At 36.3% G+C, this 19,303-nt stretch overlaps 1 protein-coding gene across 2 annotated transcripts in view; it reads left to right on the plus strand.

The window, feature by feature from the left end:
• Positions 1 to 1,356: 1,356 nt before the first annotated feature.
• The window catches only part of LOC578181 (beta-1,3-N-acetylglucosaminyltransferase radical fringe), a 34,798-nt gene continuing 16,851 nt past the window's right edge, over positions 1,357 to 19,303 (plus strand). Inside the window, exons 1-5 of one of the 2 annotated variants that reach the window (XM_030984007.1) lie at positions 1,357 to 1,432; positions 6,096 to 6,138; positions 6,582 to 6,641; positions 8,597 to 8,744; positions 11,079 to 11,161. In XM_030984007.1, coding sequence (XP_030839867.1) covers positions 6,104 to 6,138; positions 6,582 to 6,641; positions 8,597 to 8,744; positions 11,079 to 11,161 — 326 coding nt within the window. In that variant the 5' untranslated portion in view covers positions 1,357 to 1,432; positions 6,096 to 6,103. The remainder of the gene's footprint in view (positions 1,433 to 6,095; positions 6,139 to 6,581; positions 6,642 to 8,596; positions 8,745 to 11,078; positions 11,162 to 19,303) is intronic. The other variant, XM_030984006.1, reaches the window with a different exon arrangement.

Consider the following 19,303-nt stretch of genomic DNA (forward strand, 5'->3'; position numbering starts at 1 on the left):
CTGTAAACCTGAGATTGAATGTTGCTAAAAGTAGATCCGCCTTCATTGAACATATTACAATGGGAATATACAGTCACATATTGTTGAGAGCCAGAAGGGCATTAACTCTGTGTTTAAGTTTATGAGTTAATGCCCTTTTGGCTCCAAACAGAAGACATTGTCAGCTGAGACAGAGAGCCTGAATGTCACTAGTTCTTTGTAAGATGGCAAACACATGTATGAGTTTAAAGGTATACTGGTAGACCAGTTTTGGAAACGCCCCCCCTCCCCTTAAAAAAATGAAATGGAAACTCTTATTACCAATCATGTGAAAGAATATGTTTTGACTATAAACATGTGATCATAAAAACTTTGCCAGGAAACCTCCTACTAATTGATATATTTGGTATATCTGGACTGGATAGATATCGCGTAGTCCCATATACATCTTTCTGTGTACAGTGCTTGTAACTTTCCAAGACTGGGCCAAATTTTGATGATTCCAGAACCTTGCATTACACACCAATACTTACATGCTAGATGATCAACCTTTTCTGATCGATTCCACAACGTTTCTTTCACAATGCAATCACATGACCAGAACTCAACTTTATCTTAATGATGCCTACTCTCTCATCAGATGAAGTACCCCAGTTTCAAAAAGCATAGATCATCTGTTTGGAGCCAGAAGGGCAGTGTCAGAAATACAGAAATACAGAAATATCGCCCTTCTGGCTCTGAACAAACAAAATGGGCATCATAAACTGAACACAAATTTACCCTACAAATTTATGTGACAGCAATATTCTAGTGTTCTGTGAGTTTTTGTTAAAAATTGCATAAGCAGGGAAGTACCGTATGAATCATGCTATTAATTTTCAGATTAGTTTCCATTTTGCACTTTTATCATCGCATATTCATGGCAGGTTTTCATGACATCATTTAATGATGACCTCATGACCTTTGGAAATGAACGTGTTAAATGCAGGAAATGAAAAGTGACACAAGAAAGGAAATATCAGATTGGGAGTATTTGATAGTCTAGGGGCACTTTCAAATTAATGAAGACCTTCGGTATGTCAAATCATTGTGATATTGTTAATGGTATTGACCTACTTAGAATTAACCTGAGTAATTCAGTAAAAATGTACAGGTATTGATGTAAAGGACATTCAATGATTTTACAGAAATATATCACGTTTTTAAGACAATAAATGTTTGTTTCATATTGCATACTGTAAGATAAAGGTTTTAATAATGTCTTAATTTATGGATATCAGTTGTATACTTCCACTCATGTAATATCAAGGGAATAACAATTAAAAAAAATTCATGAAGGAGTATTTTGATTTGCTGAAGTGCGCTAACGTTTAATTTTCTTTCTTTCTTTATTCTATTTTACAGACATACTTTTTCACCGATGTAGATGATTCAGATTATCAGGATAAATCAAGTAAGTCAAATTCATGTTTTTTTCTTGTTCCGTTACTTAAAATTGATGTTCCATTTATCTTCTTTGTACCCTGGCCCACCCCCATTACATTCCTGATGTCTTCTCAACAATAAATCAGAATTATATTTCTATCTCTTCATAAATAAACTAATTTCTGCTTATATTTTAATTCACATACCTGCTTTCTCATCCGACCTCTTTTTTATTTCTATGTACTATTTTTTTTTTACTGTATGTTCTTCCTTGCTGTTAAATTTCTCTCTTTTTTTGTCTTCCATCATATTTTATCAACTTCCATGATGTTCTCATGGTATTGTGTTGTTTCCACTACCAAAGTCTACATAAGATAAAGCACATGTTTAGCAAACTACTTGATGTTATATTTTTTTTGTTCTCATCTTGAATCATCGTTTCCCACACCTACCCTTTCAACCACAGCCCTCATTTATCAACAGATTAGTTTATTCACATACATTTGGATGATGACGTTACAAAAATTTTATAAAAACATGGTGAAATATGAAAGACAAAATTGTAGGATAATGAAGCATGACGAATTATCATCATCATCAGTAAGAAGGTGATAAAACTGGCAAATTACCCTGTACAAAAGCCATGTTCACACGGCAGTCCATAAAGATAAGGTTTTTAGGTCATGGTTATAAACTTTGAGGTTATCTTGTAGTGGTGGACCGTATGAACACACTAATAAGGTGCAAGTGTACTCAAACCATTATTGATCTTCTGGTCGACATCGTAACGAGACGCAGGGGGTTCTGGCTTGAAGTTATAAACCATGGAGATGCATTTTACTAGAAGGTTTTGCCAGCTTGTAGTAAAAGGGATCCGGTAACTTTGTCTTAGATCCTTTAAAAAAATCCTTGATTTAGCTCATGTTGCAATAATAATTAAAAACCTTTAGGTCAGTCAGGAACCCCATGAATTGTACAAGCCGATCGCCCGTCTGATTATGAAGATATTTATGATTGGAATTACAAATTTTGAAAACCGTTTAGCAACAGTACAGTCTATTGGGGAAAACGAGTATGGTAAAACTGGTCATTCAAAGGTTTTTACTTTTTTGAGGCACTTCTTGATCATTTTGAAGCGCAATTTTTTTAGGGCTTCAATATAACACCATATCACAGACACTGATAAGACGTAGGGCTTTTCAGGGCATCTCAGATTTAACAGTGTTAAACGATCCCTTTAATTGAATGCTTACACAGGTTGTAGTTTAAAACTTTGAATACACATTGTTTTTTGTCTGTGTAAACTCTCATAGTTAGTGGGCCGTGTTTAATACTTTGAGGTTTCGCAAACTTAAAGTTTAAAACTACGACCGTCCCAAGTGAACTTAACTAAACATAGCAATAATAACAAACAAATATGGAATGAAAACACACCACAAATGAAACTTGAAACATAAAAGAAACAATAAAACTCCCATTTGCTTGTACCTTTGTCTGGTTTTCAATAGTTACCATCTGTTCAGAGCCTGGAGAAGGGAGAGACGCGCTCATAAATCCTTCATAAAAATGAGAACAGGTTGAGGTTATTATGAGTAAATCAATATCAAATCATCCTAAATGATACCCAGGAGTACAATGGAATGTTCATCAAATAATTTTTCCAACCAGTATATATTTCTTGTTACTCTTCTGAATATTTTTGACCCACTTTGATGTAGTAGTGTAATTTGTGAGTTCATTGTGATTTTAGTAGAACTCTCTGGTGTCCATTCCTATTCCCCCAAAGTTTTATTCTGAATTTAAGGGGTCCTTATTATCCAAGAAGAAGAAAAGGGCCAAGGATAGAAGGAGCTAGTTGGGTCTATGAAACGAGCTTAGAGCTCAACCTCTGCAAATGGTTGTAGTGAGCTGACCTGCAGAAGAATTTAATCAAAATATATACCTTAGAAATTATTGTTTTTCATCAGTTTAAATATCCTCTATCCTTTTTTTTTTACTGTCTTGAGCAAAAGTTTCAAACATTTATCAATGTTTTCCTTTTCTGGACCTATTTATTCAGAAAAGGATCAAGTAAAGAGTGACTTTGGTATGTCATTGAGATGGAAAATCAATCCAAAACCTTAAACAAATAAAACTTAGCCTCTTATTTACGGAAGGTGGTGTTACTCAATATCCTGAGATAAGTGGATGTTTAGACATAATGCAATTATTGGAGAGCTTAAAGAAAAAACATGTGCCATTTTAAACTGATCAAATCATCCATTTCACAGTTCCAATGTCAAATTTTTAAACTATTACAATACCAAGCCCGAGATCATTTTGGATCTGTGGGGAAAAGAATGTATGAGGAAAATGTAATTGTCTCCACAATGGAAAACATTCAATTCCCTCCAAGTATTTGTACTATAATGGGAGGGGAGTGGGGATTTTGATTGTGACAAAATCCAGTTTAACAAGTCATGATCTTAGTGCAATATATTTCCCTTTTCTGTAAATATTATCAGTTATAGGGACCATTTTGTAATTCTACCATTAATGTTTGCAGTCACACCTGGTTAAGTAGATTAATTTATGCTTTTTTCAATGAGACAGGTTAATGGTTAGCTTTTAGTTTAGGCTGAGAGGTATTGTAAAAGTAAGACCTGTTCTGGTATTTGGACGACCACTTGTTCTCTTTACCCTATACACACTGTGTGTTTGTAGAATTGTTTGCAAAGCAGTGATTAATTTTTTTCACCAAGTCTTTGCATTAACATTCTTTTGTGCCCCATTATCATCAAGTGATTCAGACAAACTTGTCTTTATTCACTAAAATGGAGAGCAGGTAGAATTGTATACTTCTTATTATGATCAATCAAAGGTAACTCAATGGATCATCAGGTAGCTTTATTTGTAATCCAGGAACAAATAGTGAGTTGTTGGTCGGTCGGTGAGATCAGATGCGTGCTCGATGGTTCGTGATGGTATTTTAACTCTTTTCTTTGAAAAAGAAGTGATCAATATTGTTGTGAAGTGCCTCTGTTTATTGACCTCTACTCAGAGTTAATTTAACAGGGGTATATGATGGACTCTGTGAAAAGCTAGAAATGTAATTGAGAATCGAAATGGAAAATTATGTATGTATAACAAATTTGAAAACCTAGTGGGCAATTGGTGGTGTTTGTGTAGTCCAGACTTATAGGAGGAATGCTTTGATAAGATTCATTTAGAATTTTTTCAAGACCAATATATATATATATATATATATATATTTATTTAAAAAAACAGACACTTAGTCTGGTCTCACTACATCACATTCAATCCTTGTTGCCTCTCAACTGAGTCTTTTTTGTAATAACAAGAGGTGATTTCACGTACCACTTATGACAATTAAACTTGTCAAAATGAATGACAGCTAAGAGAAGAACAGTTAAAATATTCAGTACTTCGCAGTGCAAATACTCTATCATCCATGTTGAAGATACGAAAGAGAGGACCAATTATTTCCGTCAAAACATGAAGGCGGGGCTCTTTGAGAGATGCACCGATTCTGATGAATTCTAAAATATTAATCGTATCATAGCATTCCAATTCCTATGCAACCTGTGACATAGCCTCGGGGGAATGCCTACCAATATTGACTAGTAAGGTTGTGTGTTGTCCTGGTGGATTTCTTGAAGACTCCTAAGAGAGGGAGTGTTTGCCGACTCTGAAGATGATTGTCCGTCCTTTGATCCATCCTTTGATCCATCCAGTCAAAATATGATGAACAAACACCCTTGAACTTCCTCCTACTCAATGTAATCCCTTTTCTAGAAGTCTTTGGTTAGAATTATTATGAGGTATAGGGAAAGGTATTTTAAAATTACCATTTTTGATTGTGTTTGGATAGCGTGACGGTGATACCAGTGTTTGCCAAGAACAAATTGTAGAACCGTGGTGTCTCTAGGAAACTAGGCCTGGGCGACTCTTGACCGACCTTTGACAATCGGCTGGATCGAGCCTTCCGATTTTCATTTCCTCTGGTCAGTTTGCATCATGATACAACACCCATTGGTGTCTGTGGTCAATATGACTCTAATGGTCACTTAAAGGTCATTTTGCCTTTATTCACAGTGACCATTTGAAATGTTATTACATGACACAAATGCAATTCGTCATTTGTGTTTGATTTTTTATGAGTAATTCCTATTGAGTTAGGCCATAGTTATGGACTTGTCTTGTGATAAAAAGAACTATAAAATTTATTGTTAGCAGTATTATCATCTATGAACAGCCAAAAAGATGTCACTTAAAGCCTGTCTGCCCTAGTTAGGCCAGGTGGGATTATACCACCCTGCATGGTCACTGGCAGGTGGTTATCTCATCAAATCAGCTCTTACTTAACATAAGAAAAAGGGGATCATGGGGGACCAACAGGCACCGATTAGGCATTGTTTGCTATATAGAGGGCGCAAGTAGCTACAAGTAGTACAGTGAGGCTTTAATGTAGAATAATATGAGTTAATGCCCTTCTGGCTGTCAAACCATGAATCCAGTCACCAAATATGTAGAGGATGACTGGATTGAGAGATTTAATGTATATAATTCTATTTTCAAGATATAATCCTATTTTCAAGATATAGTTACATGCATGTTCAAATGGATCAATGAAATAGACATAAGGGTGTATGAAGTATTAATAATGTTCATAATTCTATCTTTGTTTTCAGATGGTCACATGGTTAACACAGAGTGCCAAGGAACACACTCAAGGTAAGGATTTCCCCAATAATATAGATAATTTCATTTTTGTAAAGGCAATTCAGGTATCAATAAGAAATGAAATGAATCGGTCATCATATATTCTCTTTTGTTAAGACTCCTAAAATGTGAGGTAAATTAGTGAAGGGTATGGTTATATTTTAGAAAATATTTTAGTGCAATTCAGCTTTTCCACGGGTCTATTATATTCATTGTAATTTTATCCATAATTATCCATAATGATTACAGATACAGTCGGGTATATGATTGTTTTTTATACATGTATTCAATTGTTATTCTTTCAAAGTATGAATAGATTTTGATTTCTAATGTAAAGAAATTAAATTGAAAAAAAAATATAGATCATACTTTTGTAATTGTTTTTCTTTTTGATGTAAACGTGCTTGATCTTTGGTTAGGCTTATGTTTTTATTCTTCTCCTCTCTTCTCTACAGATTGGCCCTGTGTTGTAAAACCTCCAAGATTTTCAGTATGTTTTATAAATCTGATAAAAGGTGAGAATCTCTTTTCGACATTGAATCATTTAAATTATCTACTTAGTATTTTCCTTACGATTCCCCCCTCATGAACCTGTCCTTTTTATGCTTTTAATCAGTTTTAAAACTGGTTTCCTTCTCAATTCCATTTTTGTTTGATACCCTTCTTTGTTTTCTTTAATTTCTATCAACAGGTACTTTGTTATTCTGTAATGGATCTAAACAAGCTTTTATACATTAGATTTGATGATAAAATCGTATCGATTTCACATTATCAATACATCTTGTTGCTTGTTGAAGCAGTAATGTGAACCACTTTTGTTATAGGACCTACTATCAATATGTATCTATTAAGATAAGAACCTGATACGTTCATCCTCTTAATTAAAGTTCTGTAATATAAACCCATACTTTCTGTGATTTTATAAAGGCATTTTTCATTAATTTTCCCAATATTTCAACAATCTGATAACCTCAATCCTGAATTCAAAACTCAGACTGGTGGGCATGAGTGATTCAAAGTGGACTCTGTTTTAAATAACTGCATTATTTATCTGCAGTTCTAAAATTTGAAGAACCAATTATTCAATATATTCATAAATCATTATTTGTTCTCCATTATAGTTCTGTACAATTTGTAGTATAGACATCATAATTAATAAAATGTACAGTGGACTTAGTTTAAAGCTGTAAAATGTTTCTTCTTTCATTATTAATCTACTTAAATTTTTTACATTACATGTTTGTTGTGTCAATTCATATTAATTCAAGAACCTATTACCATATTTCTTATGAGAATTCTGTAACACAAACGTCAGACTTGCAGCAATTTAAAGTGGAATCCTTATTAAAATTCTGACTTTTATTGTCAATTCTTATTATTGCAAGGAACCTAATAAGTACTTTCTTGTGATAGTTCTGTAACAGGAACCCCAGACTTGCAGCGATTTTAAAGTGGATTCCAGCTGATTTTCCCAATACTTACTTGTATATAATTGCCTGCTTTCTGAGATAATCTTTGACCTAGAGGCAGTTGGACTGTCGAGAAAGTCAGTCACTTTAGAAGACTCCTGGAAAGAACAATTCTCGGTCTAATTGGTAGTAATGTTATTCATTCTATAGGAAATGTAAAATAATTCAATATAAGCTAGAGATTATTGTGGTTCGGGAAAATATATCCAAAGTGACTTCTATTAGATGGTCAATTTATTGGGTTTTATTTCTCAAAGCTATTGAGCAATTGTTCAAGTTTTGCATGCATTTCTTTACCAAAGAAACTTATGATTTTGTCTTACATTATTGGCTACTATTTACAATCTACCATTATAGTAGTTGTCTTGTGACTTCCGTGACTGCGACTAGCTTAGTACTGTATTGAATCATCAGGGTCCCTAAGCCAAGATTATCAGTCATAAGTTTAGGGCGCAGAGCTTCATCATCCATCACTCAGTGAAGATTACCATGTTCTACGTGACATTACTGCATTAACCTTCAATGTTCTTTACTCTTGCAATCTTGATCTAGCTGCGAAGGGCTTGATTAAAGTTGTCGATCAAAAAACTGACAGGTCAAATAAACTGTATATGAAACTTAAGCATTATTAATAAAGGTTGAGTAGTGCCTAATTAAAGCTTCATCTCTTCCCTATCCCTTCTCCCCCTATCCCCTCCCCATTTAGCCCTCTCTTCCCATCCACTCTCTCCCTTCCCTCTCCCCTCCCCTCCCCTCCCCTCCCCTCCTCCCCTCCCCCCTCCCCTCCCCTCCCCTCCTTTCCTCCCCTCCCCTCCCCTCCCCTCCTTCCGTTCCCTCCCCTCCCCTTCTCCACCCCTTCTCCTTGTCTCCTTTCCCCCATCTTCCTTTCTCTCCCTGTCCCCTCTCTATTTCTAAATGTGTCAGTTCATCAGACCAGACATCAGCCATTGTGTATAGAAGCAATATACAACATGTTTTCATGCTTTAATTCAATCTTTCAGGTGGTTATGTCATGTTGATGATGACAACTATCTCAATGTACCAGAGCTGATGAAGTTACTCAGGCAGTTTGATCATAATCAAGATCATTACCTTGGTAGAGCAAGCCTCAGTCATCCTATAGAAGCTTTAGATAGAGACACAAATCAGGTAAGAACCTATCACAGTCTTGGTAAAGACTGGTAAAGTAACCCATTACTGAGTTAGAGCAAGCCTCAGTCATCCTATAGAAGCTTTAGTTAGAGACACAAATCAGGTAAGAACCTATCCCAGTCTTGGTAAAGACTGGGAAAGTAACCTATTACTAAGTTAGAGCAAGCCACATTTATGTGATGATGTATGCACCATTTTCCTGCAAGTAGCTTCATTCTACTGCGATTTGTTCAAGATCATAATGGAGTCTTCTGCCAGCGAGGTTTCCTTGAAGGGATTGAGGTTTGGTAAGACAGAAACGAAAGATGGGATCAAGCAGAGGAAACGAAGCAGAGATTATATCAAGGAGAATGATTAAAGAAGCCAGGAAGTGGAGGCATGAGCCATTTCTGGAGGAATCTCTTGGCTCATTTACATTACAGAAAAACCAATTTGAAAAAACATTGTTCAAATAAAAAACTTAATGTAAAATCCACATTGTAATGGGCAGTTTCATTTCATTTTGGTAGAAAGTAAAGATTATGTTTTAGTACAGTAACTTAATTAATCCAGCAATAAGGAATAAAATGTGATTTCACTCACAGGGAGAGACACAATAAACACACGTCATAATGAAGGAAACTTAAAAAGCAGATTTATTTAAAGAATCACAAGAATAAAAAGCACCATTGTGCTCAAGTTCAGAATTTTCAGTCAATGCAAAGGACCCTGAAAAAGTGCAATACTTTTATCAGAAGAAAACTGTAATGTTCATTCATTTTGAAAATTCAAAAAGAGATAAATGAAGTTTTATGATAAACGGAATAAGCATTGCTCTCTCCTCTGATTGAGATGTTTTATGTCACTGCAAGTGGTTCGTTGAGTACATTATTGTTTCTTTCTCATGAGCATGACAAATGTTCAATTATTAGTTGATTCTTGAGGTAATGCGTTAAACTTGCACACGTTAATAATAATAATAAAACGGTGCTTATAAAGATGTTGGAAGAATGAGGAAGTTAAACCTACTATCAGCTCATTTCACTCCAAATTAAAATTGCTTGACTTTTATTTATCAAAAGATTACTCGATTGTGTCATAGTCAATCAGGCATAGGACGTTGAATGGGAAGGAGATTGATAAAAGAAGAATTAACGAGATCTATCCATCATGATAATGTTTGCCTTTCTTGTAGTAAATTGCTTAAAGGCATTGAAAATGAACTGACACAAAAGTCAATACCATCTCTGTTGGGGTAGCATGAAGCCATACAGGAAGAAAAATTATATATTTCTGCAAAAGAAATTTCAGATGAAAACTGAAATTTCAAGCCATAAATGCATATAAACAAAAGAAAGTACATTTATCTTTGACAATAATCATTTTGTGGAGGTGTCATGGTTTAGTGGTTCATTCACTTGACTTTCAAGCTAAGGGTTGAGGGTCCAAATCCCAGCCCGGCGCTAACGTCGTTTGACAAGACATTAGTCCAAGCACATTTGCCACACTCTACCCAGGTGAATAAATGGGTACAGGCAATGCTGAAGTAAATTAATTGCAGGGCGCGCAGGAAGACCGGGCTAATAAAACCACTTTGACTTTCTTTTTTCTAACATCAGTTTTCCAACACTTTAAACAAATTGATCTACACAGTAGATGTCAACAGAAGAAAAAGTTAGATTTGCTATAGACAGATTATGACGTCAGGGGAAAAAAATTAGGGATTTAAAATGATCTTGAAGTACATGGTATTAGGAGAGAATTTCACACGATACTCGGATTTGATGATGAGCAATCATAAAACGTCTTTGTAGTCATTTTGCAAACAGTATTGTAAGACGGAAGCTATCGATACAATAGAAACAGACATGGTCCACCGGAGATATAGCGCTGAAACGAAAGGGGATTTTCTGCTGTTAAATATAAAAGAACTCAAAGAAGAATCATAGATGAATTCAGAAAGGTTACCAAATTTTCTGATTGTTCCATCATCAATCAATACAAAATCTAACAAATAGTAGGTGTCCTTGCATTTCTTGCTCTATTTATTTGATGTTTTTGATCCTATTCTTTCTTTGTAAGAAAGTGTGAGAGAAAGAATAATAATCCTCTTATTAAAGTTCATATCTCATTGTGGGTTAGGGTGTAACTTAACAGGTAACCTCAAAAGGATATCTGCTTTTGGTTTTATATCGAATCCCATAATTTTGTATTACCTCTCTTTATCTATCATTGAATTATATGGTGCTGATTTTTATGATTCACACATACCCATAAGTTCTTTATACTCCTCATAATTTTATGAATTCTTATTCTCTCCTTTCATTTGTCTTTTTTTTTTTTTACCATCAGAGAGTATCATTTTGGTTTGCGACTGGAGGGGCAGGGTTCTGCATCAGCAAGGCACTAGCTACCAAGATGATGGTCTATGCAAGGTATGCTATTCTTATCAAGTCTTTGGATTCCATGTTAGAAGCTGATCTCCAGGGGGTGTTTCACAAAGACTAAGATCGACTATAAGTTGGACTTAACTATGGCAGGCCGTTCATGCCACTGTTTGCTCTAACCATTTACTGGCATTGGTCTTTGAAGGGACATATAAATCGTGGTCACAAATCTACAGAATTTACATTTTTTGATGGTTCATTATTGAAGGAAAAGATATCTAAAGATCATAATCATGAGACCAATAGTGAGAGCAACCAGTGGCATGAATGGCCTGTCATAGTTAAGTCCAACTTAAAGTCGATCTTAGTCTTTGTGAAACAGGGCCTAGGAATGATGATACCACAAATGCTCCTATGACACTTGCACGGGCCCCTTGGTCTGTTCCATACATTACTGGAATCCCTGATCTCAACTGAGGACCCACCACTTTGCTTAACTATAACCCTAAATCTAATATGAAACTGTTTGGTCTCCAAATGTATGTTTGGTATCTTACTTCAGTTTTACAGGAAAATGTCTCAATAACGTTCTCCTGTTTGATGTAACCATTACTTTTCATTAGTAATTTTTTTCTACAAAATTCTTAATTCTTCCAGTATACAGAGAAATCAAGGAAATGTTAGAAATATAGATTGTAGAGAGATAAAAAAAGAAAAGTGAGGATGAGAGAAGGGGAGAGAGAACGAGGAAGAGGGAGAGAGCAATAGAGAGGGAAGGAAAGAGAAGGAGAGATAGGTGAGGAAGAAAGAGTGAGAGAGTGGATGGGAGAAATGGAAAGAACAGGAAAAAGAAAGAAAGATATTTGTATCACAACAACTTTTCCATTTCATTATCATTAGAGTATATTTGTATCATATTGTTGTGAATTAACCTGTACCCTCTACTACTAAAGGCTGAAAAGAAAGGCTTTGAATATAAATCCTGACATGTTTACCCGTTCTATTTACTCGTTTTACTCTAACGGATACATAAATATGTTATTGGTTTAAACACGTTGACTCATTTTTTACTCCAAACCGATGCAGTGTGTTGTTGGTTTGAACACGTATCACACGTAGGCGTGGGTTGTTATGGATTCCAAATCTCAAACAAAATGGTTGTATTAAAGATCACGTAAGCTCTTTTCTTGCTGGCCTGTTCATACTTCTGAGTACAAAGAAAGGTGTATAGAATCGTCATAGCGATAGTAATAAACATACTGTTTATATAACGATATTACATTTAAAAATGTTGTACCGGGGTATATAGAATTTGTTTTAAAGAGGTCATTTGACATTACAGCTAGCCAGTCATTAGTACATGCTCACGATGTAACTAATTTTGGTAGTATGAAGGAGAGTATGTGCACTTTTTTCAGTTGTAATAAATAGACGAGAGTGTAGTGTTTCATCATATTACTGGAGAGATTACATTTTCCCAGCACATAATATATGTAGATATCCACCAAAACAAAGGATAAGAAAAGGAAAACCCTGGACATTGTTCATGTTATTCCCACAAGTTGAAAAACATTTTGTCACACATGTCACTCAGGGGAATGGTTGATCAATAGATTTTTTTTGTATAGAAATGGATGTATAGAATTGAATGAATCCGAACGTGTGACATTGTTTGAAGACGGAGGTTACTGTAAATAGTAGAAATGTGTTGGATCTTCCGATAACATATACTAGAGCTCCGAAACAATGTGTATGGTTTCATTTGCTCAAGGTTATAAACAAACACCAGAGGACCTTTCCGCCAATCAGTGTTTAGATTCACACCTTGATTTTTTTAGTCAAATAGAATTGGTTTCTTGCAGGAAGCTCAAAGAAGATGATTTGTCTTGATTCTATAAGCCTGTCTTCATCAGCTCGAGATTGCCAAATAGCCCGCTATTTTAGTTATCATGATCGCAAATCATCCAATTAGTTTGCGTCTTCACCAGCCTGAAGTTGCAATTAGCAAGATATTTGGTCGAGATAATCATCCCAAGATATCTTGGTTAGTTTGCAAAATATCCCGCTATTTGGCAAAATATCTTCACCAGCCCGAAGACTCGCACTATATGCGCGAATGCTGAGCAAAATATCTTGAGCTTGAGTTTCAAGTTTCGAGGTAAAGTCTCGAGCTGATGAAGACACGATTTGTAACTTTGGGATTATTTCCCAAATCAGAAATAGCTGGCTATTTTGCAATCTCGAGCTGATGAGGACAGGCCGCGTGTGTGTATTTCTGGTTCATTGTCAACCCTGTATTCACCAAACGGGTAATCTGTACAAATACAACCGGCCATGAAAAGGATGTTGACAGACCAGCATGCTGCTTTGGAATAATGCTTTTATATTTGTTCCTGTTCCATGACAATTGTAATGAATGCTAACTGAATATCATTGGTGAAATCACGACACGTAGAAAAGAAGACCATGTTTTGGAGAAGGCAGTTTGGCTGTCATTCACCATGTTGTCTAGTTTCTCAGGACAATAGGAGCTGTAGACTGATAGTATATGGTTGTGCCCCTCAAGAGTTTGAATTAAAGTTCCGTCACTTCCCTGTCTGTGTAATAACCTGTCTGATAACCAGTTTTTGTACCTCTTCAAAGAATCATTTCCAACTGCTTCAAACTATTGACTCAGAAATGAGTAGGCCATAGGGTAATATACCCACAAGGATTCCAGTAGACAACAGTTGTATTAAAATGAAGTTATTCCATTGAGCAAATATCACAGTTTTGAATTCTAAAGGGTATGCTTGATCATTGCTTCACCTTTCAAATATTCAGATATAAGTTATGAGAAAAGCTCGCAGGTTTTGGACACTGGTCAATGAAACTTTGATCATCATACCACAGCCGGGGTAATAATCTTCAAGTTTGGAAGCGCTTAGTGATTGTAATAAGCGCTATATACAAACTGAGTATTATTATTATTATTATTAAAACCAACAATACCATAACAGACTGACAGTAGACTGGTAAAAATAAAATACATTACCCTGAATTGCAAATATTTTTCCAGTTGTCAGTCAGCTTGGATTTGCTTTATAGCATGACCAGACTATCACACGGTCATTTTTATTTTAAACATGTAACAATGGTATCTATTTTTTTAGTTCTATAGAATATTAAAATTAGCAGGGCGTCATGCTAGGCCGCATAATTGTTTGCTGACCGGCAAGAAGGCTGTTGAGAGCTATATATCGTTAATAATAATAATAATAATACTCAGCTTTTATATAGCGCAAATTACAAGTCTCTAAGCGCTTCCAAACTTGGAGATTATTACCCCGGCTTTAGGTGTGCTGTCATTGTGGCGCTCTAGCATTTCAAGGAATTAATTCCTGGTAGTGAGTGCCTTAATGCTTGCAGCTGACATGCTGATATGGTGTTTTTCAAAGACAGAAATTATATTTTATTCTAGAATGTGAAAACGATTCATGATGGCGGTGGAAAGAGAAAGGCTCAAACTATCATATAAAAGATTGAAAATTATAAACTGGAAAGGTTAGCAAGAGGACGAAAGGAAGTCTTTCTTGAACTGGGTCTGGGACGATAGAAGAAGAAACTAATCCTTTTGTTGAGAATCTTTATTATAAAAGTCTTGGCTTGACCATGCTAGCTATCATAGGAGGAAGTATGAGGTTAGACATATCCCAAGATGATCTAATACAGGAAGTTATGTAGGCATGATCATCAAAGTGCCAGGTAATGATTTTTCCCCTCTTCATTGGACTCTAAACCTTCTAAAAAATAGATAATCTTTGCTTTACCCCGATAATTTCTTAGACCCTGTTTACTTTGAGAATTTTTTTATGGAGTGCACCAAAGTTGCTTAATATTGGTAGTACTGACCTGCCCACTTTGCACAAAACTTACCATTGATGGTAACTTTGCCGTCAATGGTAACTACCATGGAAACCTTGATTTGTATTGGCTGTTGAGCCCTGTTACCATGGTAGTTGCCATTGATGGCAAAGTTACCATCAAAGGTGAGTTTTATGCGACGGGGCGCTGGTCAGTGTGGACAAGATTTTTGGCGAACCCCTAAGTGACTGTCCACTGGAGGTATAAGGTTTAGGCAGACCAGAGGGGGTCAAGATGCAGAATAAAGAGGAGACTCTACTGTATGGAGTTGATCGTTTGTGGCCACCACAAACTTGGGTTTTAGTCCTTAGAATTCTGCAAATTTGATTGAAGAGACTTTTTGGCATGGTAACCAGATTTCTTCAGGAAGGATTTTTCTTCCAGCCCGATTGCTCACCCCCCCCCCTCCAACTATACCTCATTCTTGGAATAGAGTGTTTAATTGTGAATGAATGGCTTAGTTGCGATTGTCCCATGTCTTGTAGGAAGTTAGGAGATCCTCTATCACTTGTTGTCCACTTTCACCATTCAGCACTTGCTTAAAGCCCCACTGCTCTATAGTTTGGCCAGGAGGGATTAGACCTCCCTGCATGGTCACCGACAGGTGGTTATCTGATCAAATCACTTGTCAATTAGCAAAGGAAAAAGGGGACCATGTGGGACCAATGGTCACCGATTAGGCATTGTTTGCTATATAGAGGGCGCAAGTAGCTATAGTGCAGTGGGGCTTTAAATCATTCATGTTTACAGGGAAGGATGGTTGGAATCCCTGGAGATGAAGTGGGTTTCTAGCTCCTAGAATCTTGATCTTCATCACAACCTCCTCTTGTTCTCCTTCCTATCCCAGTCACACTGCCAAACTGATTCCAAAACTGACTCCGGCCCAACCGATCCATTCATAGCTATTCATTTGTTATTATCTGATAGTGTGTTGGTCTCTTCAATGTGACAGGGGTTTCAGGAGGGGTTTTCTCTAGAGAGGATCATGATTTGATGATGAGTGGGAGAAAATGTGGAGAAGTAGGATTCTTCATCATCCACCGCATAGATCAGGAGATTCTCAGGAGAATTCCAGATGCTTGGTAGAGTCTTGGTATTCTAAGACTCTGGCGGATGAAGATGTTCGATGGGACTTCATTTATATACTCCAGCGCATGTGAAAGTGTTTGGTGATTTAAATGCCCTGTGAAAAGTTACAGCTACAATTTCCCACCAGTGCCCGATTTCTTGAGTTTTAAAGTAAAACGTTGGGTGGGGATTAGAGGAAAATTGAGATGGGGGGAAGAAAAAAAAAGGGGGGTAGGGTTCGAGAGAGATGTAGAGAAGGAGCAAGGCAAATAGGATGTGAGATATGAAATAGTTTTGTTAATGGTAAGAGACTTGAATTTCAGGGAGAATGACATGATAAAAGTAATTAGAGAAATAAGTGAAGAGCAAAAAAAGAATTAAAAAATGACTTCCAATTGATGGGTTCAAGGATACAGAAATGCTTAGTTTAGAAAATTCTGGAAATATTTTAAGTTCATTGACATTGATAAGGAAATGTTAACGATAAGTTAGTTGAGATAGGTACTAGACTTTGAATGTATTGCTGCTATGTAAATGTATTGTGATTCTTTTTTCTTCATTCATAAGTCTAGATATGAATCAATTAAGCTAGGTTATTCAAATAATAAAACTTTGAAGAAAGAAAAAGGCGATTTGCAGAAGTAGAAATCATTGAAAGAACTCAAAATTTACAGATTCTTTTGGGGGAAGTGGAGATAGAAGTTAAAAAATATAATATTTGAGACTTCAGGATTGGGAAAATGAGCTGAAAGGAGGGAAAATTAAAGAGTACTTTAACAGAATAGAGATTAGAAGGTTAAGGAACTGGCAAATTTCTGAATAAAAACAATTACAAACCGAAGAAGAACTTTAAAGGGAAAAGGACATGGATAGAAAAGAGAAGAACAGGGTTGGACTGTTCTTCAGACCTGTAATAAATCCACCTGTTTAATGTACTGGTAGGCAGAATGCAGTAATAGTCGTACCAGGATATGAAGATCTGGTCCATCCATTCAACCCTTATCCATTTCAACATACTTATTTCAACTTTACTTATTTATTGATAGATAATAGATATACCAAACTGCATGTGTGCTAATGTAGTTTTTCCTGCAGGTGTTCTAACTACGCAGTCATGCCTTTTTTCTCGATATTTTGGAATTATTCTCCATGTACGTTAAACCATTTTAGATTTTTAGACGTGTCCCGAAATTGACATCGGTTGTCTAACATTGGTCATGGAAGAGTAAAGTGACTGGGGAGGGAAGAGAGGGAGATAGAAAGAGAGAGAGAGAGAGAGAGAGAGAGAGAGAGGGGGAGAGAGGGAGAGGGGAGAGAGAGAGAGAGAGAGAGAGAGAGGGGAGAGAGAGAGGGGGAGAGGGAGAGAGAGAGAAGAGTAAGGCAAGAGAGACATAAAGGCAGAAGGGTAGAGCAAGAGAGACAGGCATGCAGAGAGAGAGTCAAAGGTAGATAGAGAGAGAGAGAGAGAGTCAGATAGAGAGAGAGAGAGAGAGAGAGACAGACAGACAGACAGAGGAGAGGGGGGGGGGGGGTAAACAAAAGAAGGAGGGAAAGATAGACAGGTTAAGACTTTCACCGCCCATGAAACATCAAAAGCTGGGCATTGAACATTACAATATCAAGGTAGAGAGAGAGAGAGATAGAGAGAGAGTTCATGACCAAGCTGAAATATTTGAGTATTCCAATATGTTGGCATTCTCCACAAATAAGATATACTGCGGGCTGTCTGACGTAGTGTCAGGCAATGAGTTAGAAATTAAGGTTGCGAAGTCGTGTAAAGAGTTTGGTGGTTTGTTAATTGACGTCTTCTGATAGCAACCTATTCCCCAGTATGTTCTTATCAAGCAGAGCATGATCTGTGACTCAGCACAACATGGATCTCATTTCACTTCAGCTTCAAGTTCAAGAGGAATCTTTAAAAAAAGCTTGAGTTCTAATATCTCACTGGGCCTTTTCATCAAGGAGTTAATATAACTCTCTGGTTTTATCAAGGTTCCGATGATGCTTCCTACCCTTTCATCGGCCTTCCCATGATGCCTTCTTGCTTGAAAATAAATGTAAGCTTTCTTGAAGTTGAACCGAAGACCAACCTATTCTTGATTTATCTGACTCAAGCAGACGTGAAGTTTGGTCTTCGCTATCATCCTTGACGGGGAAAGGTCTGATGAAGTCTGACTGCAGTCAAGTGGGTGCATTAATGGGACCCAGATGGGCTCAATCTGGAGCATTAATGTGACCTAGGATTGTCCACAGGGGTGCTTGTAGGGGGTTGTAATGACCCCCTGTCCACTCTCCAAGATAAAAGAGGACGCATATTCATGTTTGTAGGCCTAATTAGATGTATGTTTGGATAACAGTGCTTGTATTCAGTAGCCTACAGCCATGATTTGTTCACATTAACACAAGCCTGTCTTCATCTTTTAAAACGAGCTTTTTTTTCAAAGGTATTTCTAATTTGATTTTGACTCTGATATTTCCATACAACAATTTTTTATTTTACGTTGGTCTGAACTTTTTGTTGAAATGTAGAAATGACTACAAAAAGGAAATAAATCAACTCTGTTTTAAGATGGAAATTTGACAAAACAAAGCTTGTGTCTTTTGTGTAGACCTACCCCTAAACCATTAAATTCTATTACTGCTTACTCCCTGTGCAAAGCTAAGCATAGGACTAGACCTTTATGCTAACATTTAAACATATTTAGATTGATCAATATCTAGGATGTCACAGCTGTTACATATCCTATTTAAACCGTCTGTATGTCTTCCACTTCACTTGGAGAACATTAATTGGAAATATAAAGGATATCCTCTCATCATTGTAACATATTGCAAACATTAACCACATCAGACACATAGCCTACATGTGTATGAAGGTTGATAATATGAAATGTGTCAGGGGCATTTATTCTTGTTGATTTCTTCAGTTTTGTGTGCTGGAAGTGGCACCCATATTGCCTCCATTTAAACAAGAAACTGTAGCTTAAAGATATATGTCCCTTTTGCAGCCAACATCAAATTCTGTAGAACTTTGTAGGAATTATGAATAATTCACTATGTCCTATCTGTGAAATTTAAACGTTAGCAGTGTCCCAATATTCAAATTATGCAAGGAAACCCGTTTACTTGCTAGACTTCACTGTCAGACACTATTGAGTGACGGACTGGCTTTTTTTCATCTTTGGTAATAACAAACATAAAATGAGCTGAAAGGGTACA

This window comes from Strongylocentrotus purpuratus, unplaced genomic scaffold, assembly GCF_000002235.5.
Source record: "Strongylocentrotus purpuratus isolate Spur 01 unplaced genomic scaffold, Spur_5.0 spur5_scaffold_14, whole genome shotgun sequence".
In the NCBI taxonomy this organism is placed as follows: Eukaryota; Metazoa; Echinodermata; class Echinoidea; order Camarodonta; family Strongylocentrotidae; genus Strongylocentrotus; species Strongylocentrotus purpuratus.